The following is a 25367-nucleotide window of genomic DNA, read 5'->3' on the forward strand; positions in this document are numbered from 1 at the left end:
CAAAACTCAGCAAAGCATGATGCAACCGTGAGATATCCAGACATAACATATGGTGCAAAGATTGGAATTAGTGAAGACCGATCACCAAACTTAGATTGCAGAAGGCAAAAAATAAAATCAAACATTAGTACCTTCAGCCAGATTTTCCTTTTTCTTTTTATTTTAGAAATGTCAAATTAAAATCTTAGTGTCAGCTGAATGTTCCAGAGTGGTGCAACCATGCAGGCAGAGATGGTGCCAATTGGTCATTGTTTTATATTTCATGCTATTTTGATGTATATAAAATGCTGCTATTTGGTGCCTGAACTGCAGACCATGTTTTGCATGTCCTATTGCTAGAGCGCATCGTTAGGAACTTATTAGTGAACTAGCCTGATTCCTCAGGCGTATTTATCATACTTAGCTCATGTGGCATGTGACCAGAGCAGGAATAAACTTCACACCAGAGCCCTCCCATCCTGTCAGTTGTAAAAGTGTGGTTCCTTTAATTCTTAAAGAAGCAAGCACAGGGAGAGGATGAATACAGTGGAAGGTAGTGAGGAAATGCCAGCCAAGAGCAAAGGACTGGAAAGATGCAAGATTGTCACTGTCAGTTCTGACATGGAAGGGAATCCAGCAGGAGGAAATATAAAAGCTTTCAGATCACTGAAGAATCTCAACTTCCAGGAAAACTCAAGCTGCTTCTTTATGAACCTGATCTGCTTTCTTTTCCCCAGGACGTGAGAGTACGGAAAGTCAGGCATAGAAAAGGTTCCACTTCCATAGCAAAGTTGTTAAGAACAAATACTGAGGATTGTGGTTTTTTTTTTTTTTGCCTGATCTAGTCACAGCTACCTTCAAGTCCCACTGTGAAAGTTCACATTTAATAAGGTGTGATTAATGAATGCTCAAGGAAGCCAAAAATTGTGTGTTATGAAACGAAGGGGAGATCTGGCAGCAAGAAAAATACAGGAGAAACCACAGATAGAATAACCCAGGTGACAGGGAAATTATTGGATGCCTGGAAATCAGGATTCAGACTGCATTTCTTTGTATGAGAGTTTCCTAAGATTGCACACATACAGGGTTTCTTTTTTCCCTTTATTTCTCTTCACAGTAAAATTGAAAATTCCAGCTTGATATAATGAATTATAGCAGTATTGCTAGTGAGATCTGTTTCCTAAATATGCATTTCTGCCAATTTAACCTTTTGGTTAAAAGCTGTTAAATGTACTTTGGCTTTGAACCTCCTTGACCTGAGGGTCCTCCAAATCCAGAGCTGGAGGCAGCTACCTGTGATTCAGGGCACAAGTTTAGCCACGATGGGGAAATCCCACAGTCTTAGCTCAGGAGATTTTAGCACGATCAAGTCACTTACTCAAATTAGCTTAAAATCCCAAAGCACTCTCAGCCTAAGCACTCCTCAAACCCCAGCACTGCTAGAAGAAAACCCTCATGTGTGAGGTGGGAGCTTTCCCAATGCTCTAACTATCCAGTGGGATGTACCAGATGTGCCTGCCTGAATCCCTGCCTCAGCCCAGCTGTCCTGCTGAGCTCCCTCTGAGCAACTTGCTACCAACCCTTTGCTAGTATCTTCATAGCTACTAATTCTGTTCCTCTTTTATTTCTCATAGATTTTCTGCTTTTCCTCAGCACCTTTTTTTGTGTCCTCCTCACTGAACTGCCCACACGATGTCTCAGTCCCTCCCTCTGACTTACTTTTGCCTAACATCAACCAGCCCAACCCTTGTCTTGTTCCACTTCCCCACAGCACCACTCCTCCAATTCCCTTACTTCAAATTCCCTGAATTTTTGATGCACAATACATTTAATTCCCTCTACATTCTTCTCTGTCCCATCCCTGGAAACATTTGAATTTAGATTGGATGGGGCCCTGAGCAACCAGATCTAGTTGAAGACGTCCCTGTTCATTGCATGGGACTTAGGCTAGATGAGCTTTAAAGATCCCTTCCAACCCAAACCATTCTAAGATTCTCACCCCATCCAGTTACCCAGCACTTTTCCTCTCCTCAAACAGAAGTCAACCCCCTCTACTGCTTCTCATCCAGACTTGCCTGCATCCACTCTTCCCAAGGCTGAATGATGTGCTTGTCCCTCAGTCCCTCAGCCTGCTTTGCTCATCCCTTGCATGTGGCATTTGTTCATCACTGCACCTCTTGCTTATACTACCTGGAGCCTCCCCCGAGCCAGTACAGAGGTAGCCTGGCAGGGAATCATCCATATTTTATAAACTAATTTAGAATTGAGAAGATTAAAATACTTCATATTCTCATATCAATTTATATTAGTACTAAAAAGACCACACTAGGTAGACTATTTAGTCTACCACATCCATATCGAGGCCTCAGTTTTGATCTGAGGGAACCTGACAGCTTGAGCAAAGTTCTTTGTTCAGACACCACACAACATACCTTAGCAGTGTGCAGTGTGCAGCTGTTACAACACTAATTGAAATATGTTTTTAAATGTATCAAGTTTCCGAACATTTGCAGAAGAATTATTTCCTTACCCCCATGTGCAAACCCAGTCTTTCAGCCATTTAAAGAAGTGTCTAATCCCCTCAATGTGTTAGTAGGCCATAAAATAAAGCTGAAGTGAGGTATTTAACACTGGGGATGGGGATAAGTCTACAATTGTAGGTGGATGGGGAGATCCTACAACTGTAGGTGGATAGGGAGAAAGTGAAATTTTATGTAGTCGTAGAATCCTAGAATGGTTTGGGTTGGAAGGGATCTTAGAAATCATCTAATTCCAACCTCCCTGCCAAGGGCAAGAACAACTTCCTCTAGACCAGGTTCCTCCAAGCCCCATCTGACCTGTCCTGTAACACTTTCATGGATGGGGCAACTACAGCTTCTCTGGGCAACCTGTGCTGGTGCCTCAGCACACTCACAGCCAGGAATTTCCTCCTAATATCTAATATCTTCCTAATATCCTGATACCTATATGCAATCTCTTTCAGTTTGAAACCATCACCCTTCATCCTAGAGCTCTTTCATTCTATGTCATAACACTCATAACATCAGTGGAGTAGATGGGTCAAAAGGAAGCAGATTTGAATATCGCACCCCAATGATCTTACCCAATATTATCTGAGATCACCTGTGTCATCCATGGTGATGGAGACAGGAGAGAGGTACCCAAGGCAGCTCAGAAAAGAGCTCACAAAACACTTCTGCTTCGTCAGGTGGATGTGTGACATAGTTGCCACATTTTGAAGTGAAACTAAATGATAAATGTCTCTCAAATATCAAAGGAAATGTTTGAGCTTTTTGTTTTATTGCAAAGAAGAGGTTCCCACGGGATCCTGTGCTCAGTTTATGAAGGGGAAATTATAACTAATCTGTTTGCGAAGTCTCTGAAATTGCATTTCTGTTAAAACAAAACAGCAACCAAAAAAAAAAAAAAAGCCTAACAGTAAGTATCTCTCAATCTTCCTGGGCTAAAAGTCTTTGACTGAAAAGCTATGTGTTTCCCATTTGCAGTGGTATAAAAGTCATAAGACATCAGATCACAAGCTGTCACTGGTCCCAGACTAAATATCACCCATCCTTTGCCTAAGGCAAGTGGGTCTTTTTTTCTATGGGAGGGGGCCAAACAGAAATCCCACTCTTTAGAGGAAAGAAGGAAACATTTTTGTGACAGTTTGTTTTTATTTTTTTTAAAGGCAGTTCTTTTGAAGCTGCTCAGGGGTTTGGATGTTAGATGTAGTCCCAATGGAGATGGATTAGTGGCCAGAGCACAGCAAAGCGGTCAAAGGTGCAAGATAAATGCAATTTATATATAATTGCCCAAGCTGCACCTGTTCCATTTTCAATAGGGGACCTTGTCTACAGAACAAATTTCACAAGCATAGAATATACCCCTTTTTTTTCTTTATTTGAGTGTAAAATGGGGAATTCTAAACTTGTATCAGAGTAAAGCAAGAAAAAACAACCTTTAAATAGCATGTAAATTTTTTATGAATCAAGCTCTAAATAAAGAAAACTCCCGAGCTGGGAATTCAAAATACTAGCCAGAGTGAGCTGATTTGCTACCAGGCTCAAGAACAATATTTAGTTTACAGAATCAATCTGGAAATAAAACTAGTGCTTGCATCAGCATGAAAGCTACGAAAATAAAAAAGAGGTCTTAATAAAATATACAGTGGAAAAGGAAAGGATGAAAGCGCTAGCACAGCTATGAGGCCCTCGACAGCCCACACAAGTAATAAAATAGAATATGATGTAATATAGAACAACAATGAAAGGATTTAAAATTTCTAGGTAGGATTCTGAAAAACTGTTTCCAGCTTTTGTTGCAGAGCAGGCACACTGCGAGTTCCCTTGTGAAGCTACGATAAAGCTGGAGCGTGGCAGACATGGGCGTTGGCGACAGCAGAACAAACACTAACCTTCACCTTACTTCTGAATCAGTCTTGATGACCAAGAGGAGCCTGGATTGCTACCCAGGAGCCAGGATATTTCTCTATTTCTAGATGTTTCATTCTGTTTGCTCTCCTGCTTACTTACCCACTGCTGTTTTCCCTCCTTTCTGCAACACACAGATTTTTTTACTCGCCAAAACGCTGGTGCTTTGCCATGAAGGCAATCATCTTTGACACCTTTCGTAAGGAAAGTGTCTTGAACCCTGTGCTAAGCAGCTTGGAGGAATCTGAGATTAGACACATGCAGTATCTGCTCAACTAATTTTGGCCTGAACAAACTGGGACGGGTCCATAAGACTTCACAGGAAAATCATGTGAGCACTGAGTTCCTGTGCTACCTGCCATGCTCTACACCCTAATTACAGTGCTGCATCCCCTGACTCTAGAGAAATAGGACACTAAGAGGGACACATACCCTCTCTCAAAACTAAATGGCGTCCTGAAATTAACTTGGCAGAACCTGGTCCTGCAACAAGCAGTGGCCTCTACACTAAATTTCAGATCAGCCAGAACTGATGGAATTCACTCATTGCAGTAATGCAATACATTTTCCTTCTCCCCATCAAGCTACAAGTTATTGCAGAATACCACTAATAGTGCATAAATTAAAAACTATGGATTGTGAAATTTGAGACCCTCTTTTCTACCGTGTTCAAGCCATGGCAGGCATGGTGTACAAGGGTAATCACAGAGCTCCTTGTTCTGCAGCTGCATGATCCTACCAAATGTTCTTGGGATGACACATAGAACTGGCAAAATCCCATTCTTCTTCTTGCCCTGGCAGGGAAACTCAGCTCCACTGCAACACTTGCAACATTCCTGTTTTCTCCTTTGCAACACATGATTAATGATAAAGGATAATTAAGGCAGCTTATGTAATTTTACCTGGCAACATTATTTTTTGCTCAAAATAATTTCTCTGGGGTAAATCTTTAGGGACTGCAAAGCAGGAACGTGGCCTTTGACTCTATTAACTTTTATTCTAGTGTTGGTTGCAATAGGTACGTGGACCATGAGAAGGAGTGACAAAAATCTGATTGTTCAAATATCAGAGAAAAGTCCTAATAAAGCACACAGATTCTTTTTAGATAGGATAAAAAGGAGATTGGTATAAACATCCACTATTTGTGGCTCTCCAGGAAAGACAAGAATTGTTCCAATGCCACCTAAAACGTGCTTTTAATGAAGTAACAACAGACCACGATCAGCTGGTCACAAAACAGCCACATGCTCAGAAAAGAAGCTTTTTCTCTTTTTTTGGTTTCAAAAAATTGATTGAAGAACTTAGGCCTACTCTTACAATGACCCCAGACACAGAAGATGGAGTTATTTTCAATTCAGTTCCTTCCACTGAACACGGACGCAGTTTCACACCTATGTTACTATTGTAATTACAAGCTTTTTCCAAAACTATCAAATTAATTTGAAATTCACTTAAGATGCATCTGAGCCATTAGCCAAAATGTCAGTGCAGTGTGGCTCCTGAAGGCTATGCATCAGATATGGAGGTCTTCAGAGCTCCCAATCACCTCTAACACTAGTGTGATGCACAAAGGCTCCATAAAGTGAATACATTCTCATTAATACTTCCTGCTTTATACAACTAGTTCAATTGCAGGATTTCAACCTACATGATGTAAGATTTACAGCACCCCAGAGAGGCAGGTTGGTATCATATCCCTCTATTTCAAAGATGGGCGAAGGTGAGAGAAAGATGAAGCTGAGATTTGCCGAGGAAGTCTGTGGCAAGGCAGAAGAGAGCACAGCTCTCTCAGCCCCAGAGCCTTTTCCACAAGACCATCCTTCCTGCCTCTACATGCCACGCTCAAGCCTGATAATGTGCTGTAGTTCTAGTGTATTAAATATGACACCATGGACATGTTCTGGATCATAAGGCCGAGTCCCATAAAATTGACAGACGTAAAGTTGAGAAGCCAAAAGGGACAGAGGAAAGAAGAAGAGTCTGCGTTGCAGCTGTGTGGTATTTTTCTAGGCAGTAGGTTCCTGTGCTACTTCAAGACCATAACATATTTTTGCTTTTACGAATGCAGTTTATTTTGCAAATCAAGGTGATTGCACACATTTCAGCTTGTCAAATTTTCAGCCTTTCAACCATATGTCTGTCGACCTTATGGACTACCAACTTTATGGGATTCAACCATATGTCCAGATCCCGATATATATGAAGGCCAGTTCTAACATAAGAGCTTTACGGTAGTAGTGTAGTAAACCATAATGTTTGCAGATGGCTGTAATAAAATCATTCAGGAGAGGAAAGGTGCAGGGATGTAAAGCCTTCAAAGCGTCTTCTACTGAATAAACAATTTGATCTGAATAATGTAGTGGGAAGCACATTCCACCAATGAACTGGCTGATCTAGTCCAAAATGTTGCTTTTAATTTTCTTTCCTAATCCCACGTGTATTTTAACTTCCTTTTGTATTTTCCTTTGTGGGATTAACTTAAAATTTGGAAGAAATGTATAAGAAGGAAAAATAACAAAGTCAGGGATTTTGTTTTAAAGGCACAGTACACTTCTGAATTGTAAACTTTTCATCTGTGAAATGCCAAATGGCTCTGTGCGGCCTGGAAGATGTATTAATAGAGAGGTATAAGGTTTTTACCCTCACATGGTGAGACTGAAGGATGATGTGACTTGCTTCATTTCCTGAAGTGGGACTCAGCTTTCAAAGTTAAGGAAAGTTTCCTCCTGAGTAAGCTTTTTCTAACTCTAGGAAGTTGGAGTTTGGTTTATGTCCTGCTGCACAATAATTCACATGATAATTCACATTCCCTTTGTCTAACAGAACTTGATATCTCTATTATTTGGGAAGCTCCGGTCCCATTTTTCCCTAACTGAAACACGCTGAGTCGATCCATCCCCCTCAGAGAGCTCTGTCCTGGCTGACAGTGGGGAAGGGAGCGCTGTCTGAAGGGGAACCACAGCCAGCATAGGTGTGATGCAAGGTCTTTTTCAAACCAAAATATTTTTCAAGCTGACACTCCGCGGTGAGCTTTGGCCAGCTTCCTTGAGCTAGACAAAAATCAGTTCCTACTCAGGAAAGAAGGGAACCTTCCCTGGGCATTAACTGGGAAGTGAAAAAGTGAACTGCAACCTGCCTGCACTGCTGGCGTGCACAATCACGGAAGAGAAATCCCCTTGGGCTGTTTACTTTCAGATAACTTTGCCAGAGGCAGCTCTCACACTGCTAACATCACTGAAGTTTTTCTATTGGATTAGATGGTGCAGGGACAGATAGTGTCTAAGAAACAAGAAATACACTGTCACTTTTCCTTCCCATGCCAGGCTTTGTGTTGACCAAGCTGAAGTTATTTCTGAGTGCTAGGGCCTGTCTCATTTCAAGAGGGCTTGTCCTGCAGAATGCTGAGTGCCACAACTGCCACCATGATCAGCATGAATTCGCACATAACACCTAGCAAGATTCGCCCCATCACATCCAACTGTCCTTCACCAAGCAATAACCATTCAGAAACATTAAAAACTAAGGTGAACTGAGCAAAAAAAAAACAAAAACTTTTTTCTTCCCTGTTGAAAGTCTCAGCACCATCCAAACCCTTCGTTGCACATATGTACTCATGAAAACTGTGACAAGCATAGCATGGAACTCAACCCTCCCCTTGGCGCGTGCAGCCACCCTACCTGTGTGCTCATATTTGTGTCGCAGCAGAGAACTGCTCTTCTGGAATGTCTTGTCACATAAGTCACACGCATACATGCCACTTTCTGTCTTCTTGATCTTCTTTCGGGACAGACAGGAGTCGGAGTCCGTCATGTCGTCGAGGCCGGACATGTAGTCTGGGGTTCCATCAAGCAATTCTCCCTGCGAGAGAACCACTAGTCAGCGACACCCACTTCCACCACCACTCCTTCCCACAGAGGAACCAACCACCCCAGAGAAGTTAAAATCAAGTCTCTTTAGGGTGAAGGTCCCTCTTAGCTTAGGAACCCACTGGTAGTGAAAATATAGCTGACAGGAACCGTGGAAATAATTAAGACCTGTCTACTTCTGTGCCTGAAACCAACTTTGAGTACTCAGCAATAATATGATTTGCACTAGCCAACAGTATTTAACATATCAGCACTAAATATTTTCAAGGAGCAGAAAGTGTAAAGGGGAGGTTCTTCATGGCCAGCAAAAGGTATTGGAATGTTTTATAGAGTTAAGTGCAAGCAACATCTGGGGGATTGTTCCGTTCTAAACACCAAATCTTGGATATATTCTGTATCTGCAGAAAGGTTTTAATTGAATTTTACATTTAGGTACAAATATTATTATGCAATCCATTTAAATGTATGTCTCCCCACTAAAGGCCTCAAGCTATATTTTTATATTTAATTTTGTAATTTGAAATAGGGAATATTAATAACACTTTTTATCAATGTTCTATCTATGTTAAAACAGCCTTCAGCATTAAGCAATAATGAATGTGGATCAGTAAATTATTAAATTTCTTGATATTTATTTTGTCTTGATCCAAAGAGAGTGCAAACTTGCATGATAACATACATTCCCATTTGCTATCACACAGTTCGGTTTTCTTAGACTAGGTTTGCACTAATTAATATTAGAGAAGATTAAATAGGCTTAAATACATTTACAAAGAGGGCAGATGTACTGTAAATTGGAATAGTGGAACAGCTGTTATGGAGGTGCAGTGCTATTTATGCTCCTATTGTGCAAAGAGGGATTACAGTCTGTAATGTAAAACCATACCTGATTTTCACATTTGAAACTATAAAACATTTACTAGTCAGTAAAATTACTAATAGACTGTAATAGGACATAGGGGAACAGGCGCAAATGTAGAAAAAAATATTAATCTATAATCAGTTAATCTCATTTAACTCAACTCTGTACATTATATCTGAATACACCCAGCAAAAAGCTATAAAAGTATGAGACTTCTGTAGAGCTGCTCTTTGCTAGGGCTGTGCAAGTGACAAAATCCTTAGCTGCTCCTGCCTTGACTCTGGGACCACCTGAGGGAAGGATTAAGAGTTGTACCCAGGCACGAAGAAGTGCTGACCCAGATTAGGTGTTCAGGGAAAGACTTTGTCTGAGATTAAGGGCCCTAGCTGTTACCTCTCCAAATAATTTCATTTAATCTCTGGGGTTTTTTCAAAGCTGTTTCAGACGACTGGCAGGATTAGAGGACTGGTAGTCTGGAAAGGGCAGTAGGTGGGCCAAAGGGAGCAGCTATGCATCAACATTTCATTAATGAGAAGATAGAACACCTTTCCCATGCATGGTGAGTGATCAATCCCAAAAAACACCATGGAGAAGGAAGGTTTGAGAGCTTCCAATGGAATAGAGCTGCTATGAGGCCATATGAAGCTCTGCTTAGAGGGATGCATCTTTCCCTCCAAGTGTGGGGGTCTCCCACTGCTCCTTTTCCCCACGGTGAAATGTAGTTATGCCCTGAAGAGATCAGTTTCTCTACAAAATTTCCCTTTTTTTTCTGAAGGATGGGATTTTTCATGGATATTATTAGCACTATTATTTAGATACCAATCTAATAAGAAATGGCTGCACTCTTAACAGAAGAGATCAGGCATCAGGAATCATCAAGCATTATTATGACTGTTCAAAGGTATTGACACTGTTTCTGAATCCAAGTAGAGGTACTCTTAAGGTAACTGCAGTTTGTTTTCCTACTCCACCGCATTTTTGCAAGTTCAGACTTAAATAACCTCTGCTAATTTTGTCAGAAATGTTGAGTATAGCTTTGGGCTTTTTCTTCTGTAAGAGGACATCTCACAAAATACTTAATTCTAGGCTTTCAAAGGAAAACAGTTGCAACAATTTACCTGAAATCCTTGTTTCCGCTGGTACTTTCTCCTTTGCTGCATATCGGCAAAAGTAGCTGCTCCAGTTGGGTAGGTATAGGCCATATGTGGTAGGAAGCTCATCTGATCTAGTCCTGGGTATGGTCGCAGCCCAGGAATACTGGTCTGGACTGGTGGCATAAAAGTGGCTGGGGGAAATGCGCTCTGTGGTGGAAGTGTTGTGTATAAAGGTTTGGCACTAAATGGGTTCATACCAAATACTGGGTTAGTGCTTTTATCCAGATTATTTGAATTAGAAAACTCCTTCTTGATAAAAGTCAAGTTCAGCGGCTCATCTGAGTTTTCAGATGACGAAGAAACACTGTTGTGTTCTAAATTTACACTATTAGATTTTGTTTTGTTCTTTGTGGCTATAATACTTTTGGGTTCCTTCATTTGTTTTGGTAAAGACAAGTCCAAAGGCTCAGCCTGAAGCTCCTCAGAAGAGAAACTGTTTGGAGTGTAAGAACTACTGTGGGAGTTTTTAGAAGATGTGGAAGAAAGATTTAAAGGAGAAGGAGTATTGCTCCTAGAGTGGTCCAATTTATCAACTGGCTTAATATTGGTAAAATGAGGAGGTTTTGTTAGCCTGAGAGGAGTATCACAATTAGTAACACTGTTATGGAGTTCAGCTATAGATGGTGAAGTTATAGAGTCCACAGGCTTTATTGGAGATCTGGCTGACAAAGAGTCTTTAGTGGGAGTGTTGTTGGTGGCAGCCAGCGCCACCTTGGCACTGGCCCTTTCCAGTGATGGTGACCTGGAACTTGAATACTGGTAGACTTTTCTTTGTTCAAACCATTCCTTCACAAATTCCTGAGGAAGGCCAACAGCAATGGAAATTTTCAGTAGTTCATCAGAGTTGGGTTCCATATTCATAGCATAATATGCTTTAAGTACAGACATGTGGTCCTTGTATGGGTTGATGGGGCTAGTCATTCCTTTCTCAGAAAGTACTGATGACAGCAAGAGGGTTTGCTTATCAAACACTCCAGGTTTGTTGGGAACCATGTTCTCATGAGGCTGAAGGACTGCCTTGATTTCTTCATTCATTTTACACAGGTAACGCTCATGCTGATGCAACGGAATGGGACCAGGAAAGCTTTCTTTACAGAACTGGCATGAAAATGGAGTGGATACATTGTGGTTCTCTATCATCTTGTCTTCAGTTACCAGGTCTATTAGGGTTCGCAGCTTCTCCTTTTTAATGTTATTGAGCTGCCTCCTCGAGTCTGTGGTTAAGCTCTGGAGACAAGCTTTGGCTTCATTGACTTTCTCTAATGTATAGTCAATAATACTTTTAGTGGCACCATTATGACTTACTACTGGAAGACCCACGGGGGGAATATTGGGGGAGGTAACTCCTTGTTCCTCGGCTTGAGAGCAGGAATCCTTCATATGGTAAACCTTCAACTTGGAGATCTCTTCAGCCTTGCAGTCCATTTTCTGCCTGGAAACCGTGTTGTCCACAATTTGTAGGACCTTCTGCACCTCGCTTAAATTACTGCCTACAGCAGGAAACCCGAGCAATGGTGCTTCCATCCCTACACCTAAGTGCTGCATTGGACTTTGAGCAGAAGCGTGAACTCCTAAGGGGCTGGTTGCTCCAAGTCCACCATTCATAAAAGGACTAGTTGCACTAAACCCATGTGAGGCCATAAGAACCTTGTATTCATTAAAATCTAGTGGTTCTGTTTTAATTTTCAGTAGGCCTGTTTGTTCAGACATACTAAGTGGTTTGCCATTCTCCAGCTTGTTTCTCAGCTGTGTAATGGCTGAATTAGTAGGAGAGGAAGATACAGAATTAGGAGAAGAACCCGTCTTGATATTGTTTCTCATTCTGCCATTTACAGAGATCAAACCAATACACTTCTTGCTGCTGATGTGCGAACTGTAGGAGCCAGAATGGGAGAAACGTTTCTTGCAGTTTGGACACTCATATGGTTTTTCACCTAAAATGATAATTAAAACCAAATGTTAATTATCATTCTTGCTGCTATAATTGCAAGCGATCGCATTTGATGTCTAACTGATCAGTGTATGCACTGATTAATAGTGAGGGAAATATTAATTCTATGAATACAGCCACAAACCACTATTGCTTTACCCTCCTCTTACTACAGGTCTTAGGGTCAGTTTGGATCATGGTCTCCAGCTGGCAACAGCCACCAAGATGTGAGATTGGCTCCAGACTGCCCAGGACAAGTCACAGGTGAGTACCCTGTGGCAAAGAGAGTCAAATCAAATCAAGATTGTTGTCAGATTGTTCAGATTTAACTTGTTTCTTCTTTTTCTTCTCTTCAAAAAATGGAATTTTCACTGGATTTTCACTGGATATGAGCACAGCATGAGAAACTGGTATTAGAACCCTCATGTCAGCATTGGTGGAGTTTGTGCCTGGGCAGAGCCTGGTGACATTTTGTGTGTTGTCTGCTGCGTCAAGCAGGAGAGCCAAAACACCCAAGTCATTCAATCTGAGACGCTTGGTGCTCACTCGTTATCTGAGAATATGAGTTGCATTTCACTTGGGGGGGACTTTTGGTTGTGGAAAATATCATGGATTCTTCAGGTTCTGACTGCACAGCAATGAATGAACACTTCTGAACTCCAACTTCCAAACAAACAATCTATATTATTTGCAGGAAGCTCTACTATTTCCAAATCTTTCAGCGAGACCGTGGTATTAACAGCGTGATAAATGAGGATGACTCAGATATCACTTATGAAATACCTTAGTAGCTCCAAGAAGCCAGAAGCAGAACTGTGTAAATTTTAAGCAGTCTTTAAAACTCAGCTAATTAAACAAAATGCAAATGAGAACACCAGCACCTCCGCTACTCACCACTGTGAATTCGCAGGTGTTCCTTCAGATGGTGTTTATATTTGAAGGCCTTGCCACACTCAGTGCATTTGAACTTGCGATTGCCTGCTCCTTGGGTCAGCATTTGGTGCTGGGAGAGAAAAAAGGGGGGGGGAAGAAAGAGACACCAACATGAATTTTATGCAAGAGAAACCATGAATTTCAAGCTTAAAAAACAAAAATGAAATTAATGTGGCTCTGAATTCTTCAAGCGGACCAAAAGGTCTGCATGTACATTTATTTGTCTCATCAGTGTTGCAATAAAAATCAAAATGTTGGCAGTAAACCGAAACAAATGAGAAAGTACTTTCACATGAGCATTCGATATTTGCTCTAGAATTATTTCCTAAGTCTCTCATCAGAAATGTGTTGCTTTAAGGTATCTGACGATGAGAGAAAAAATTTTATAAGAAGATTTGTGGCTCTTAATATTCCTAGCAGATCCTGAACATGTGGGACTCGGCTTGTTTAAAAATTCTGTTTACTGCATGTGGAGGAAAGAGAGAAACACTGTCGTTAGTGGCATTTTGTGTAAGATTTAATTCATTATCAAGCAGAAGAGACTGCATCATCGGCATGAGGTGCTGCTGGAAATGTTTTTTAAAATCACAGAGCAGCAGGGAAGACTTGAGCTACCTTTCGTGCCATGTTTCCCCTGGTGCTCTTCTAAGGGGCGAGGGAAAGTTGAAAGTTAAAAGTGGTGTAAAGATATAATCAAAGGCAGCTGACCTTTTTGCAACAAGATAGAGAAAGCCTTGTGACTTTGAATTTGGAGTGAAAACAAACAATTAATTTAAAAAATAATAATTATAGTGATAATAACGGAGCCAACCCCTCTGGATGCTCAAGGTAGGAGGTCAGCCTTTTGCAGGCAGCCACGACACAAAAGCCTTTTGCAGGAGCAGAGGGGGGAGGAAAAAAGGGGGGGAAAAAAAGAAGGGGAAAAAAAAAACAGGCAGCGCCGAAACGGTATGACAACTGCGAGGGTGTGCTGCCTCTTCCCACATTCCTGGCGAGACAGATGGTGTTACATGGGACACAGGGAGGTTTGTTCAAACAGCAGCAACCTTCAAAGATCAAGCAGAGCCCAGCCCGCCGCGCGCCATTGAGGGACCCGCGCTCATATGTTGCTGAGTTGCATAAACAAACAGCAACAGCTGTTTTGTCTCCCCCCATCGCCCTCCGAGGACTACTATAAACTTTAGTTGTGCCACTGTTAATATGATACAATCATTTTAATTTACTAATTGTAAATGCCATGAGCAAATGAGGGGACTTTTCAACACCAAAGCTACCATTCATAATGCGCCAGTACCAGCGCACTCTCGCATGTGAAATTTCAGGCAGTTACGTTGGATAAATATCGAGGCGGGTTTTTTTCCCTCCCCTGGTGTTTTTAATGATATGAAGCAAAAGAAAGAACCTTATAGTGGATCAGGTTAGGAAAAATATACATGGGAAAATGTGCTTGTCTACTGGAAAAACCATGGGAAGGAAAAAATAGGGGAAAGTGCCCTGGAATCATTTCTATTGATTTAAGATCAAGCAGAAGATACGGTTCTCTTAAAAATGCTAATTGCAAAAATCGCGTGATTAGGAAGATGTGTGTTTGCCTAACTGAATTTACCTTACGCTGTGAAAAACCTACCAAGAGAAATATAGCTGATTGTGATTTTCAGGGTTTTTTAAGAAAAATAAATATGGCATAAAGTCTTTATAATTTGACACAATACACACATCTATTTATTTAACTTTTAACCATGTCATTTGAGTTTCCATTACAGCCCTCCATAAGATGGGTTTTTCAGAAGTAATTCTCCAGTGAGGAGTAGTTTTTCTGCTGGTGTGTAAAGAGTTTTGTGGCAGAGGTCTATCACCAGCCTGTTTAGGAGCATTGGGGAAGTTCAGTCACCTGTTTGAGATACGCAGCATTTCCTTAAATGCAGCACTGATATAATATTACACATATCCCATCGAGGAAAAAACTGCTTTGATTTATTGCAGATACGCTGCCGGGCTATACAAATGAGAGCAATGCCCAATTCTAGTGGCACAATCACGAATGATAGCCTATGTGTACTGTAGGAAGAGTTCTTCTCAAAATGTGTAATTATGTTTAACAAACGATTATACAAAATACGCATAATTTTGTATGATTGAAAAGGTTACTCAAAAAGTAATGAAAAAATATTAGCAGATCTTTTAGTATGTCTTGGAGCTCCTATTTGCAACAGTGCAAAGTAAAACTAGGTGAAAAATGGAATTAAAATTGCTGGGATGTTTAATAATGTATAATTAAAATGCTACAGTTTCATTCACTTTTTGAGGAACATAAAAACGAAACTAAAGTCAAGTTAAAGTGCAAATAAAATTTCTAAATTAGAAATTAACACACTCATTCGATCGTGAACATAAGACTATTAAATCATATTAGAAGAGACCATCAAAAAATCATTTAGACCTCAATTAAAGCTATTACCATTAAAAGATCTGCATCTTCAAAATGCCATGAAAAATTAATAATGATTGCCAATCAAAGCAATATCGTTTCTCTAAGGGGTTATTACAGAAAGAAATCACTTAAAACCAGCCCCCCACCTGATCTGTCCCTGGCTTGTGTGTCACCATATGCCGCTCGAGCTGGGTGCGGTAGGCAAACGTGTAGTTACAGAGAGGGCACGAGAAGTTCTCCTCGTTCTTCTCGTGGCGGTACTTGATGTGCTCCTTGAGGGACGTCAGGCGCTTGTAGCCCCGGTCGCAGTAGGGGCAGGTCAGCAGTTGGGCGAAGGCATCTGGAGTTCCAGGTGGCAGGTCTGCGCCCCGGGATGGGGAGGGGGGGAAAGAGAGGCAGGCCAAAAGGTCAGCAAATCAATGGCAGCTCATGGGCTGATTGCCCGGGATGGTATGAGAGGAATCGCCGCAATCTGCTGCCCGGGAGGGAGGGACGGCGCTTCCAACCGGCGGCAGGAGGCACCGGCACCCGTGCACGCCCAGGGCAGACTCGCAGGACCCACTCTGGACCCCACTGGGAAATTAATTACAGGCATCACTCCTCCTGCAGACCCCACTGGCTGGAAAACTAAGAAATACTTTCCCTGATCAATTGGCAATTTGCATTCCAGCCCCAGCTCATTACGTTACTTGTGCCATTGACCAAATCCTTCCTACCTTCGCCAATTATTTATCAAGGCATCAGATAGCAATAGGCCGCCTACCCCATCTTTTGTTGCATTAAAACTCTATTAAAACTCTATTAAAACTTCCCAAACTCCCAAGGAGAGCAGCAGCCCTTCTCCTGTTTGAATTCAGCTCTTCGGTTCACCCACCAAATAATACAAATTTGCTGACTAAAAAATCACAATACACTGAAATTACAGCCCCAATCTTTGCTCATGAAATTCCATGCCGCTGCAGCTGTTCTTCAATTTTTAAGGTAAACACCCAGGCATGTAGTGCATTTATAATTGCAACAGCTGCACGAGGTCAGGATACTGGCTAAAAATGAATTACAGCCTCACCATTTTCTTCTTGCCCATTGGCCTCTGGAGTGCCAAGGCGAGACAGTTCCTCAGGGGCTTCGGGGTAAATAATGGCCGTGTCGCTGCGCTGCAGGTACTCCGCTATGCTGACTGCATGCCCATCCCCTTCCTCCAGTTTCCTTTTGGCAAAATATTCCTCGAAGTCCGACGTGCAATTTGCGTTCTTCACTAAAATGAGAGAAGGGGAAAAGAAAAGGGGGTTGAGTGCATCCTCCCAGAGAGCTTGGGTCGGTCAGCATCGTTATGCACAGGTTGAGCTGGTTGGTGTACTGGAGCTGTGAGGCTGGGGCTGCAGCTGGATCCTTGCTCTCATCAGTCTTGCTCCAGCTCCTAATAAAATTAATGTGGGCTTTCCACCAGCGTGCATGGAAGTAAGGGTGGGCAGTTAAATTAACAAGAACACGGGCTCTACGGGGCAGCAGGAGAAGTTTATGAGGCTTGGGTAATGCAGGTAATCTTTCATTGCTGGAATCTGAACCTTCAAGGGGCTCCTGGGAGACCCACAGCTTTTGGCATGAGCACAGCTCAACCTACAGGACTGAGCTCAGCTGCCCCTGGATCCCACAGACTCCAAGACAGTCCCCACACGGGAGATGGTTGTTGCAGGTAGTAAAGACCAAACTACTCCTCCAAGACAGGTCCTGCCTCAGGCTGCTCTTCTGTGTCAGACACAAGAAGAGAATTGCTCACATCTTCCCTTAGTTGTTTTTTCTCCCTGAAAAATTAACTTACAATAGGGAGAATAGGTTGCTTTAAAAAAAAAAAAAAAAGCATTGGTTCATAATTTCTACAAATAGAACCACATGTTTTAGACCATAATGGGGATACCAAGCCTAAAACCACTTTGACAATCTGTACAAAAGTTTTCCTTCTTTTCTTTAAATGTAAACCCAAATTTTTATTGTCCATGCAATGTCCATGAAACATAATATATGCTGAACTACAAAACATCCTGTTACTAAAAATATGATTTTCTCCTTTACGTAAGAACTCTGTTTACAGAAAAGACATTAAAAACTGGGATGTTATAGACAAATAATAATATAATTATACCAGAAAAAAAAAAGGAGCTGATGATTTTCTTTCTCTAAATTGTTTTCTTTTTGTTTATTAGCAAGTCTTGGAAGACACAGTTGGTGGTGGGGAACTAAAGATACTTGATTTTAACTGACCGTAAATGAAAAGAACAAGTTATGATTGATTACATGTTTAATGTATTTCTGCTTAGGTGAAATAAGAAAATGAGGCAACACCATAAACAATTCTATAGTTCATGTAAAAGTGAAATATTAAATGCCATGATTCTGCTCTCAGTGGTAGCAGGGAGAAATATGGAGTAAACTCAGGGAAATCAAAGGGGTTATGATTTGCAGCCACTGGAAGTGAGAGACTAACCACCTCCTTGGTGTTTAGAAACAGGTAAATGCTTTGCCTCAGTTTTCTACAAAAATGTGAGGTGATGCTGGCAGTCAAAACGAGACGTGACCTCTGACTGGGGCACAACTGGAAACCTGAGGCGCCTGATTTGAAGCGCTGATCTCGGCGTCATCGATAAAAGTAGATATCCGTCTCTGCATACCTCATCCCTTTAGCCGATAAAATCAAATCCTCTGGCTGAGACAAATATGCCCTATTTTTCATGTGAGCTGAGCAGCTTCTCAACTATTCTGCAGTATTTTAGTGACAGTGACCAAATGGCACAGGGCACAGGACACTGATTTTGAAAGGAAACTTCTGTTCCTATCGAGGTGGTTTTGTAGGGAATGGCTACAACACCACAGAGCTCTTCGTGGTCCTTCTGCAGCTCCTGTTACCATTCATTAGGATGATAAACAATATCTCCTTTTTCTCTCCCAAAATAAAGCAACTTCTAGAGAAGGGGAGTGTGAGTGGAGAATGAGACTGAGTTCCTTACCTCCATTTTGTTACTGGGAGAGAAATATAACAAAATGGTGGTTACTGAGTACACCTTATGCACAAGAGCATCAGACTATGTTTCTGACTTCATTTTGATCTGAACAAAGCTGAGGCACTACTTTTTTATCTTGGAAATCTGACTTTTCATCCCTTTGCTATGCCTAGATCTTCCAGCTGGTACAAGATCATCCACCCTCTGACTTAACACTGCCTCATCTTCTTGATGGCTTAGCAATAGATCCAAGGAAAAGAAGTTTATTTTTTGCCAGATTCAGGCCATGGTCCAGTAAGTGCTACCTGTGAGGCAAGGAAAGGGAGATTTTCTCCAGAGAGGAGAAATGGAAACAGAAAGGGAAGAGGGTAGGATGGCTCCATAGGATGGCTCCATGTATCCCTTTCCTCCTCCACGGAGGCTGAGGGGTTTTTGCAACTTGCAACTGCATTTATAGAATGGGGATTCAAAGCCACTGAACAAGGCCTGAGTTAAAATTAGGAGCTTCCATCCCAAACTTGTATACAAATGGTTCTTCCTTCCTGACCCCAAGTCTGTCTATCTGGAGGCTGATCCAACAGGCTGTGGAGGACTGCTGTGATATTACTGGCCTTGGCTTCCTAATTCTCTGGATTATTTAGCTTCTATGTCTGTGCATGCAATCCGGGAGCTAAAGCAAATGTTTATGTCTACATTATAAACCCCTAAAAACAAGGGGATTTAGTGGAAAAGCTGACAGATCCTTAACTGAAACAATACAACCAGAGCTGCAGCACTGTAGATGAACACAAATAGCAAAAGGTGACCATGTGGATCTGGTTTCTCACCAGCAATGTTACTGACAATTCAGACATGGCTGGAAGCTCACCCAGTGTTACTATAAAGACCCATCTGATAACCATTAGGGTTCTCTCTTGATTTCTGGGGGGAAGCAAGTCTTCCCCCCTCCATGCCCTAATTTATTTTCCGTGCAGAAAGTCATGTTCCCGGATTCCTCATGGGCTGACACTGCACACACATTGAACATCCCCTCCTGTGAGTCAAGATTTTCAGTGAGATCTACAGTGGGTGACCTCAACAAATAAGTCTTTTTTTAATTAATGATTGGAGTCTGGAGAGCAGAAATATTTTCAGCTCCAAAAGCTGATGTGGCCATGTTATATAAAAATAAAGCACATCAAGGAAAGCTATCTTTGGAGGCATTTAGGACCTTACAAGATAAAGTGAGAGAGAGGTTCAAGGAGCTTGGGAGACCAGTTATTTTTTGTGGGAACTCATCCTGTGAGATGGTGATAGCTGCCCTTAATCACAAACAAAGCTAATAAAACCACAGCCTTCATTAGCCAGGAAGTGAGAGGCCCCCATTGGTACACAGAGATTACAGCCCGAAAACGGCCTGTCCTCCAACTTGCCAAGTTTTACTTCTGTTTTCCTCCTCCTGCAAGTTTTTCTTTCCCTTCTTTAAATTATATTAAGGGATCTTTACTCAAAGCTTGTCAGAGGTTAGTAATTGAAACCAGGAAAATTTTTCTGTTTGTTTACAAGGATTTTCTTAATCTATTTTCTGCAAACATCCCAGTTGCAATAACCATAACAAGTAGAATAAAACAAACCATAGGAATTTATTCATTCACATTTTAAAAACCTCTTCTACAAAATATCACATTTTCAAGTCACCATTTCAGAAATCCCCAGAAATATTTACAAATTCGTTTAGCAGGACCAAAGTCTAAAATTTTCACTCTAATGGTCACTTTTGCTTTTCCACTATAAAACCTCCACGGCTCGTTATAAAAATGCAGCTGATTAATGTATGGATAACAAGATTTCTCTTTAAGTACCACTAGGAAGTGGCCACTCTGACAATAGCAGAATAATTTAATAATGGAGACTTTTTCTTTTAGTTTTCTTTCTCTGCTAATGACATTCTGCAGTGAATTTGATGCTAAAAATGCACCACAGTTAGTGCATGCATCTACAGAAACTTGGTGGCTGGATGTATCTGCATGAGTCTGAAAATGTATTTCTCATCTCTGCGTTCAGCCCAGGTCACAGTGTGACTGAGATCTGGTATCAAGAGGGAGAGGCACATTGTATTAAACAAGAAAGACCTCCTTAGCCCATCTGGAAGTACCTATGATAATCTGTAGGACATCCTAAATGGCTTTCCAAGAGACCAGAAGGTGACTTTGGAATAGCTTTTGCTGTAGATGGAGTCACTGATCCAACGTTTTTCATTGGGTTATGTCTCAGCCTCACCTCAGCTATTTTATTGAACATTAGTATTAAATCCCCCTACTACCTGCAGGGAAAAATTAAGGCCAAACAAGCAAGATAGGCCCAAAGCCTATAGTGGTGCTGAAGAAGAAAACTTTGAACATTTCTCAGACTAGCTAGGAAGGATCTCCAACGGCTCAGGGACTGACCTCTTCCCTTTCCTCCTCTAATTGGGGCACTTATACAGGCAAGAGTCTTTACTCTGCTTGAAGGATGCTGCAGCTCCTCATAGTCATCTGGCATCTTTCACTCAAGATGAACAGACTGGCAAAGGCATTTAGTTTATCAGATGATTTAATTAAATAATCTGACATTGCTCTTAAGAGACTATGGAGACTGCAGCGATTAGAGAAATATGTTTTACTCAACATGCTGGGGCATCAGCCTCTTCTGAAGGAGGAGGCTCTGAACACCTCAGTGACAAAAGATTTGAATTAAACTCTAGTGGAGCACTGGGCAACTCATGATGGTTATTTAATCAAGCCACCCATTGCAGCTGGAGTAAGGAGGAGGCTGGGACTTTTGCACAGGACTTTCAGGGGAGAAATTGCCAGGTGCAACACTCAGAGCACCTTTTACATTTTAAATGCAGACCACCTAAATGCAAAGCACTCTCTGAACCATGAGTTTGCAATGCACCAAGCTGGGTAGGAGCAACCCTTATCTTTTCCACAGAAAACTGGTTTCAGGAGAGACAGGACACCCCACGGACCCTAAGCAGAGTTAGCAGAAGCACTGTGCCAGGGCTTGAGAGCACCCTGCCCCCAGAGAGATGACGTGAGGCCAAGGTTGAGCTGGAAGACAAGACCATCAGATACTGGAAGGGAAGGGGCTAAGAGGACATAAAGTCTTCCCCTTCAAGCAGACCACACTGCAAGTATGAAAGAGTCAAGGCCTGTTATGGTAAGGAAAATATGCGCAAAGGAAGTCACAGGACTGATAGGGGACCTCAAAGGCTCTGGCAATGGTAATTCAGATAACCATCAAGTCTTATTTCTGAATCAGACGTCTTCTAAAATCCTGTTTCTCCAAGTGCTAAGCACAATTTGTCACTTTATTGCCGTCTCTTGGAAATAAAATAAGCTTTAAAAATACATATGTAGCCAGTTCTGCGCGGCAACATCATTAAGTACATACGTAATGATGAACTGTGCCTCGATGCCACCCTCCTTTCATGCATAATAAATCTAATGGATGAAGAAAGCAGTGACATGGTTTTATTTTCCTATTATTTTCCCCCTCAAGAATGATAAAGTAAATTTCTTGTGTTGCTTCATAAGAGCATTGGGGTTTTGTGTGGGTGTTACCACTAGGAAAGTGTGAGTAATAAAATCCTTGTGAGACTTAGGTACCACCTTTTACAGTAATATTTGTGGAGGGTATTACCTATGAACTAAATCTCATAATGGAATGCATAGAAGTGTACTTATACTAGAAAACTCTTAGTTTTAACTGTGTAAATCTATCTGCAACATCTCAAATTATGGCAAAATGCAGAAGAAACATTGGGTGATGCATGACATTCAGCTGTGCTGAGGATGGAGTGAGGCCTTTGGAAAGCACATGGTAAACCCCTGAAATCATATGGATTAGAAAATAGTAACAGAAACCTTGTGCTGGTTTGCTCTGCTACAGAGAAGAAAGAGATGGCTCAGAGGTGATGCCTGCTAAATATCTCTGTCCCCTTTCTTGTTCCACCAAATGTATTGATTTCTAAGAAGAGGGGGAGAGAAAGAGATGTGGAAAGTGAAAAAAAAAAAAAGATTAGGCAGAAACATAATAATCTCATAAATATGCATTTAAAGGGTGTGTGTCTGTGTATCTATGTAAGGGGTTTATGTGTGTCTTGCTGAAAAGATGTTTTCACTCTCTGAAGTAGCTTACTCTGTGCACCATGCGAATCTGGGGCTGCCAAGGAGGGTGCACCCCATCCTCATTATCAAGCTCTTTGTACAGTCTCACTCATTAAAAGACTACTGTATCTTGGCCCAGCTACTTTAAACTATCCAAGGTTTGCCCTCGCTGGGAAAACATCTCCTCCCGCTGCTGAGAACTATTATCCCAACTAGGATGCAGTTTAAAAGGAGTTGGGGGCTAAAATGTTATGGGGCATGGGAGGGGTGGCCAGAACTCACACGGTGCTGTTGTGATCAAATGGGAGAGAAAAATTTAAAAAACCAGGAGAATTACGTAATTTTTTTTCAACTGTTCCACCAAAACCACGAAATACAATGTTTTGTCACTTCTCTTCATGCACAGCTAGTTCTACATGATACCAAAGAAAAGTGATGCTTGCATCAAGCAGTATCTTACCTGTACCATTGTTTCCAGTGGTCTGAATTGTGGCTTCAGGCCCCATAGTGTCATAATCTTCCTTCATTTCTTCTGTGAAATAAAGCATGCACACTTTCAGCATTGGCACGTCAGTGAAAGGCTTACAAAGCTGGGGAGCACACTGCAGTGCCGGGGAAGATCCCGCTTGGGGAAGGAGAGAAAAGGGCTGTTGTGGACCTCTATACAATGGCTTTGTTCTGGGAAGTGAATGAGTTCAGCGGTGCTGGAGGGACGAGAACTTATTTACTTTAAACATGACAGTGAGTGGTGGAAAACAGAACTGTTTGTTCGGAGTAAACGAAGGGCTTTCCCCAGTATCAAATCTAACAAGTAGTCAGGTGATAAAAACGGAATTTTTTTGTTGTTTTTTTTTTTTTTAACCTATGTATTTAAAAGAGACAATCAGTTAATAGACACTGTGAGATCTATACCTGGAAGAAAACGCAAATGCAGAAGGAAGATGTAAGAACTTCTTATATCTCTGTGTCTATCTATTTATCGTCACACGGATCTGAACTGTCATCATCGTTTTAACCTCATTTGAGGCTCAGCTTGTATTAATATCGAGTGGTGCAGAAATGTGACAAATTTTCAACGTGGGCAGCTCTTCTCTGCCCCTACTACTTGTTTGCATGTTCTGTGCACTGACAAAGTCTGCCTTTATGGCCATAAATTGGGTTAATTCACATGCAAATCAGAGTGATATGTGTGGAGTTATTTACTATGTATTTATCATGGCTCAGTTTACTTTCCATGAACCCAGGGGTTCAGAGTGAGTTAAAATAGCCTTTGGAAGAGGCTGGATGCAGCTCCATCACTTATTTTCCTGGATGTTTCAGCCTGCCTCACAGTGCCTGTCAAACTTGGTTTCTTGCTGCTAATTTGTTAGTTCATGTGCAACAGGTATTCACACATACAGCTTGGATAAGATTTAACCCTCCAAAGTTTTTTCACAGGCAAAAATAAATATACAGAGCATTTCTTTCTCGCCTTTTCAACTTCTAAATGCCAGCCTTTCTTCATCTGAAGGCGTGCACAAACATACAACCTCTCTTTTTTTTTTTATTTCAACTGAGAGACTTCAGTATTTGAGATTTAAGTGAAAAAACTCTGCTTGACTCTTTCACTGAGCTGCACTTGTAAGCAATAAAATGGCAAAAGGCACCCAGAAATGCTTCAACAATGACCAAATAAATAAAAAGAAAAGGAGAATTTCCCAGAAACAAACACCAGTCGATGATGATTCAGGAAGATGGATGCTGCTCGGCCAATCAAGTGATAGACTGGCAAGAAGATCAAAGCACGCTATTAAAATCTTATTGATACACGAAGCATTAAAATTCTTATTACTCCTTTTTTTTTTTTTTTGTGAGAAAGATTTTGATGAGGACAGAAACTGGCCCAGTATTAATCTATTTCCATGACAATGATTTGACTGAAGATAGGAGAATAATATAAACAGAGCACATTCTCAGTTCATTCCTAAATTTGTAATCTTGTAGTATTCTTCAGATGTCACATTCTACAAGTAATTAGTTGGTAGAATAACAGGTTCTAATTGTATCATTCTAATCAAAACTAAAGCACAGAATGACTTAATTCAGAGCTTTACAACCAGCGTACAATACTGTGGTATAAATATACATGTTTATGGCTTTGAAGCTTTAAAAAAAAAAGAAAAAAATTAATGAAAGCTCTTAAGTTAAAATATGCAGGTACAAACAGATGCTAAATTTGTACAAAAGCATAGAATATGCAGACCAGATGAAAAATATTTGTTTAAACTGTACAGCAGACAAGCCAGCCTTGATTCTTTTCCCAGATCTGGCATTCTGCCTCTCTAAGGATCATTTTCACTGGGTTATCTTGCGTCCAAAACATTTAGGAGTTCAATATGTATTAATAAAATGTTGTCAATTATGATAATTGATCTGCTGGGCCAGTCTCACAGCTGATATTTTTATTGCAGCCTCCCAGAAATTTTAATCAAGGTACAGTGTTTCTGAGAAGTTCAGCCTTTGATATAAATATAGTCATTGTGATTTTCTTCCTTGATCATCTCATGTGATTTCTGGTAGTAAGGAGTCACAAGTGTCAGAAGTTTTCCATCTGAGGGCACATCTACCCAGTCAGCAAGGGGAAAACAGTTAACAGCCTTTTTTTTTTTTTTTTTTT

General features: G+C 41.1%; 1 protein-coding gene across 1 annotated transcript in view; it reads right to left on the reverse strand.

Annotated features, from left to right (window-relative positions):
• The window catches only part of ZEB2 (zinc finger E-box binding homeobox 2), a 32398-nt gene that overhangs the window by 3365 nt on the left and 3666 nt on the right, over window positions 1-25367 (reverse strand). The window contains exons 2-7 of the mRNA XM_009071539.1: window positions 23172-23243; window positions 16652-16840; window positions 15732-15946; window positions 13116-13224; window positions 10256-12225; window positions 8087-8267 (exon numbers count right to left, since the gene is read on the reverse strand). Coding sequence (XP_009069787.1) covers window positions 8087-8267; window positions 10256-12225; window positions 13116-13224; window positions 15732-15946; window positions 16652-16840; window positions 23172-23243 — 2736 coding nt within the window. The remainder of the gene's footprint in view (window positions 1-8086; window positions 8268-10255; window positions 12226-13115; window positions 13225-15731; window positions 15947-16651; window positions 16841-23171; window positions 23244-25367) is intronic.

Source organism: Acanthisitta chloris, unplaced genomic scaffold (assembly GCF_000695815.1).
Source record: "Acanthisitta chloris isolate BGI_N310 unplaced genomic scaffold, ASM69581v1 scaffold7440, whole genome shotgun sequence".
Lineage (NCBI taxonomy): Eukaryota > Metazoa > Chordata > Aves > Passeriformes > Acanthisittidae > Acanthisitta > Acanthisitta chloris.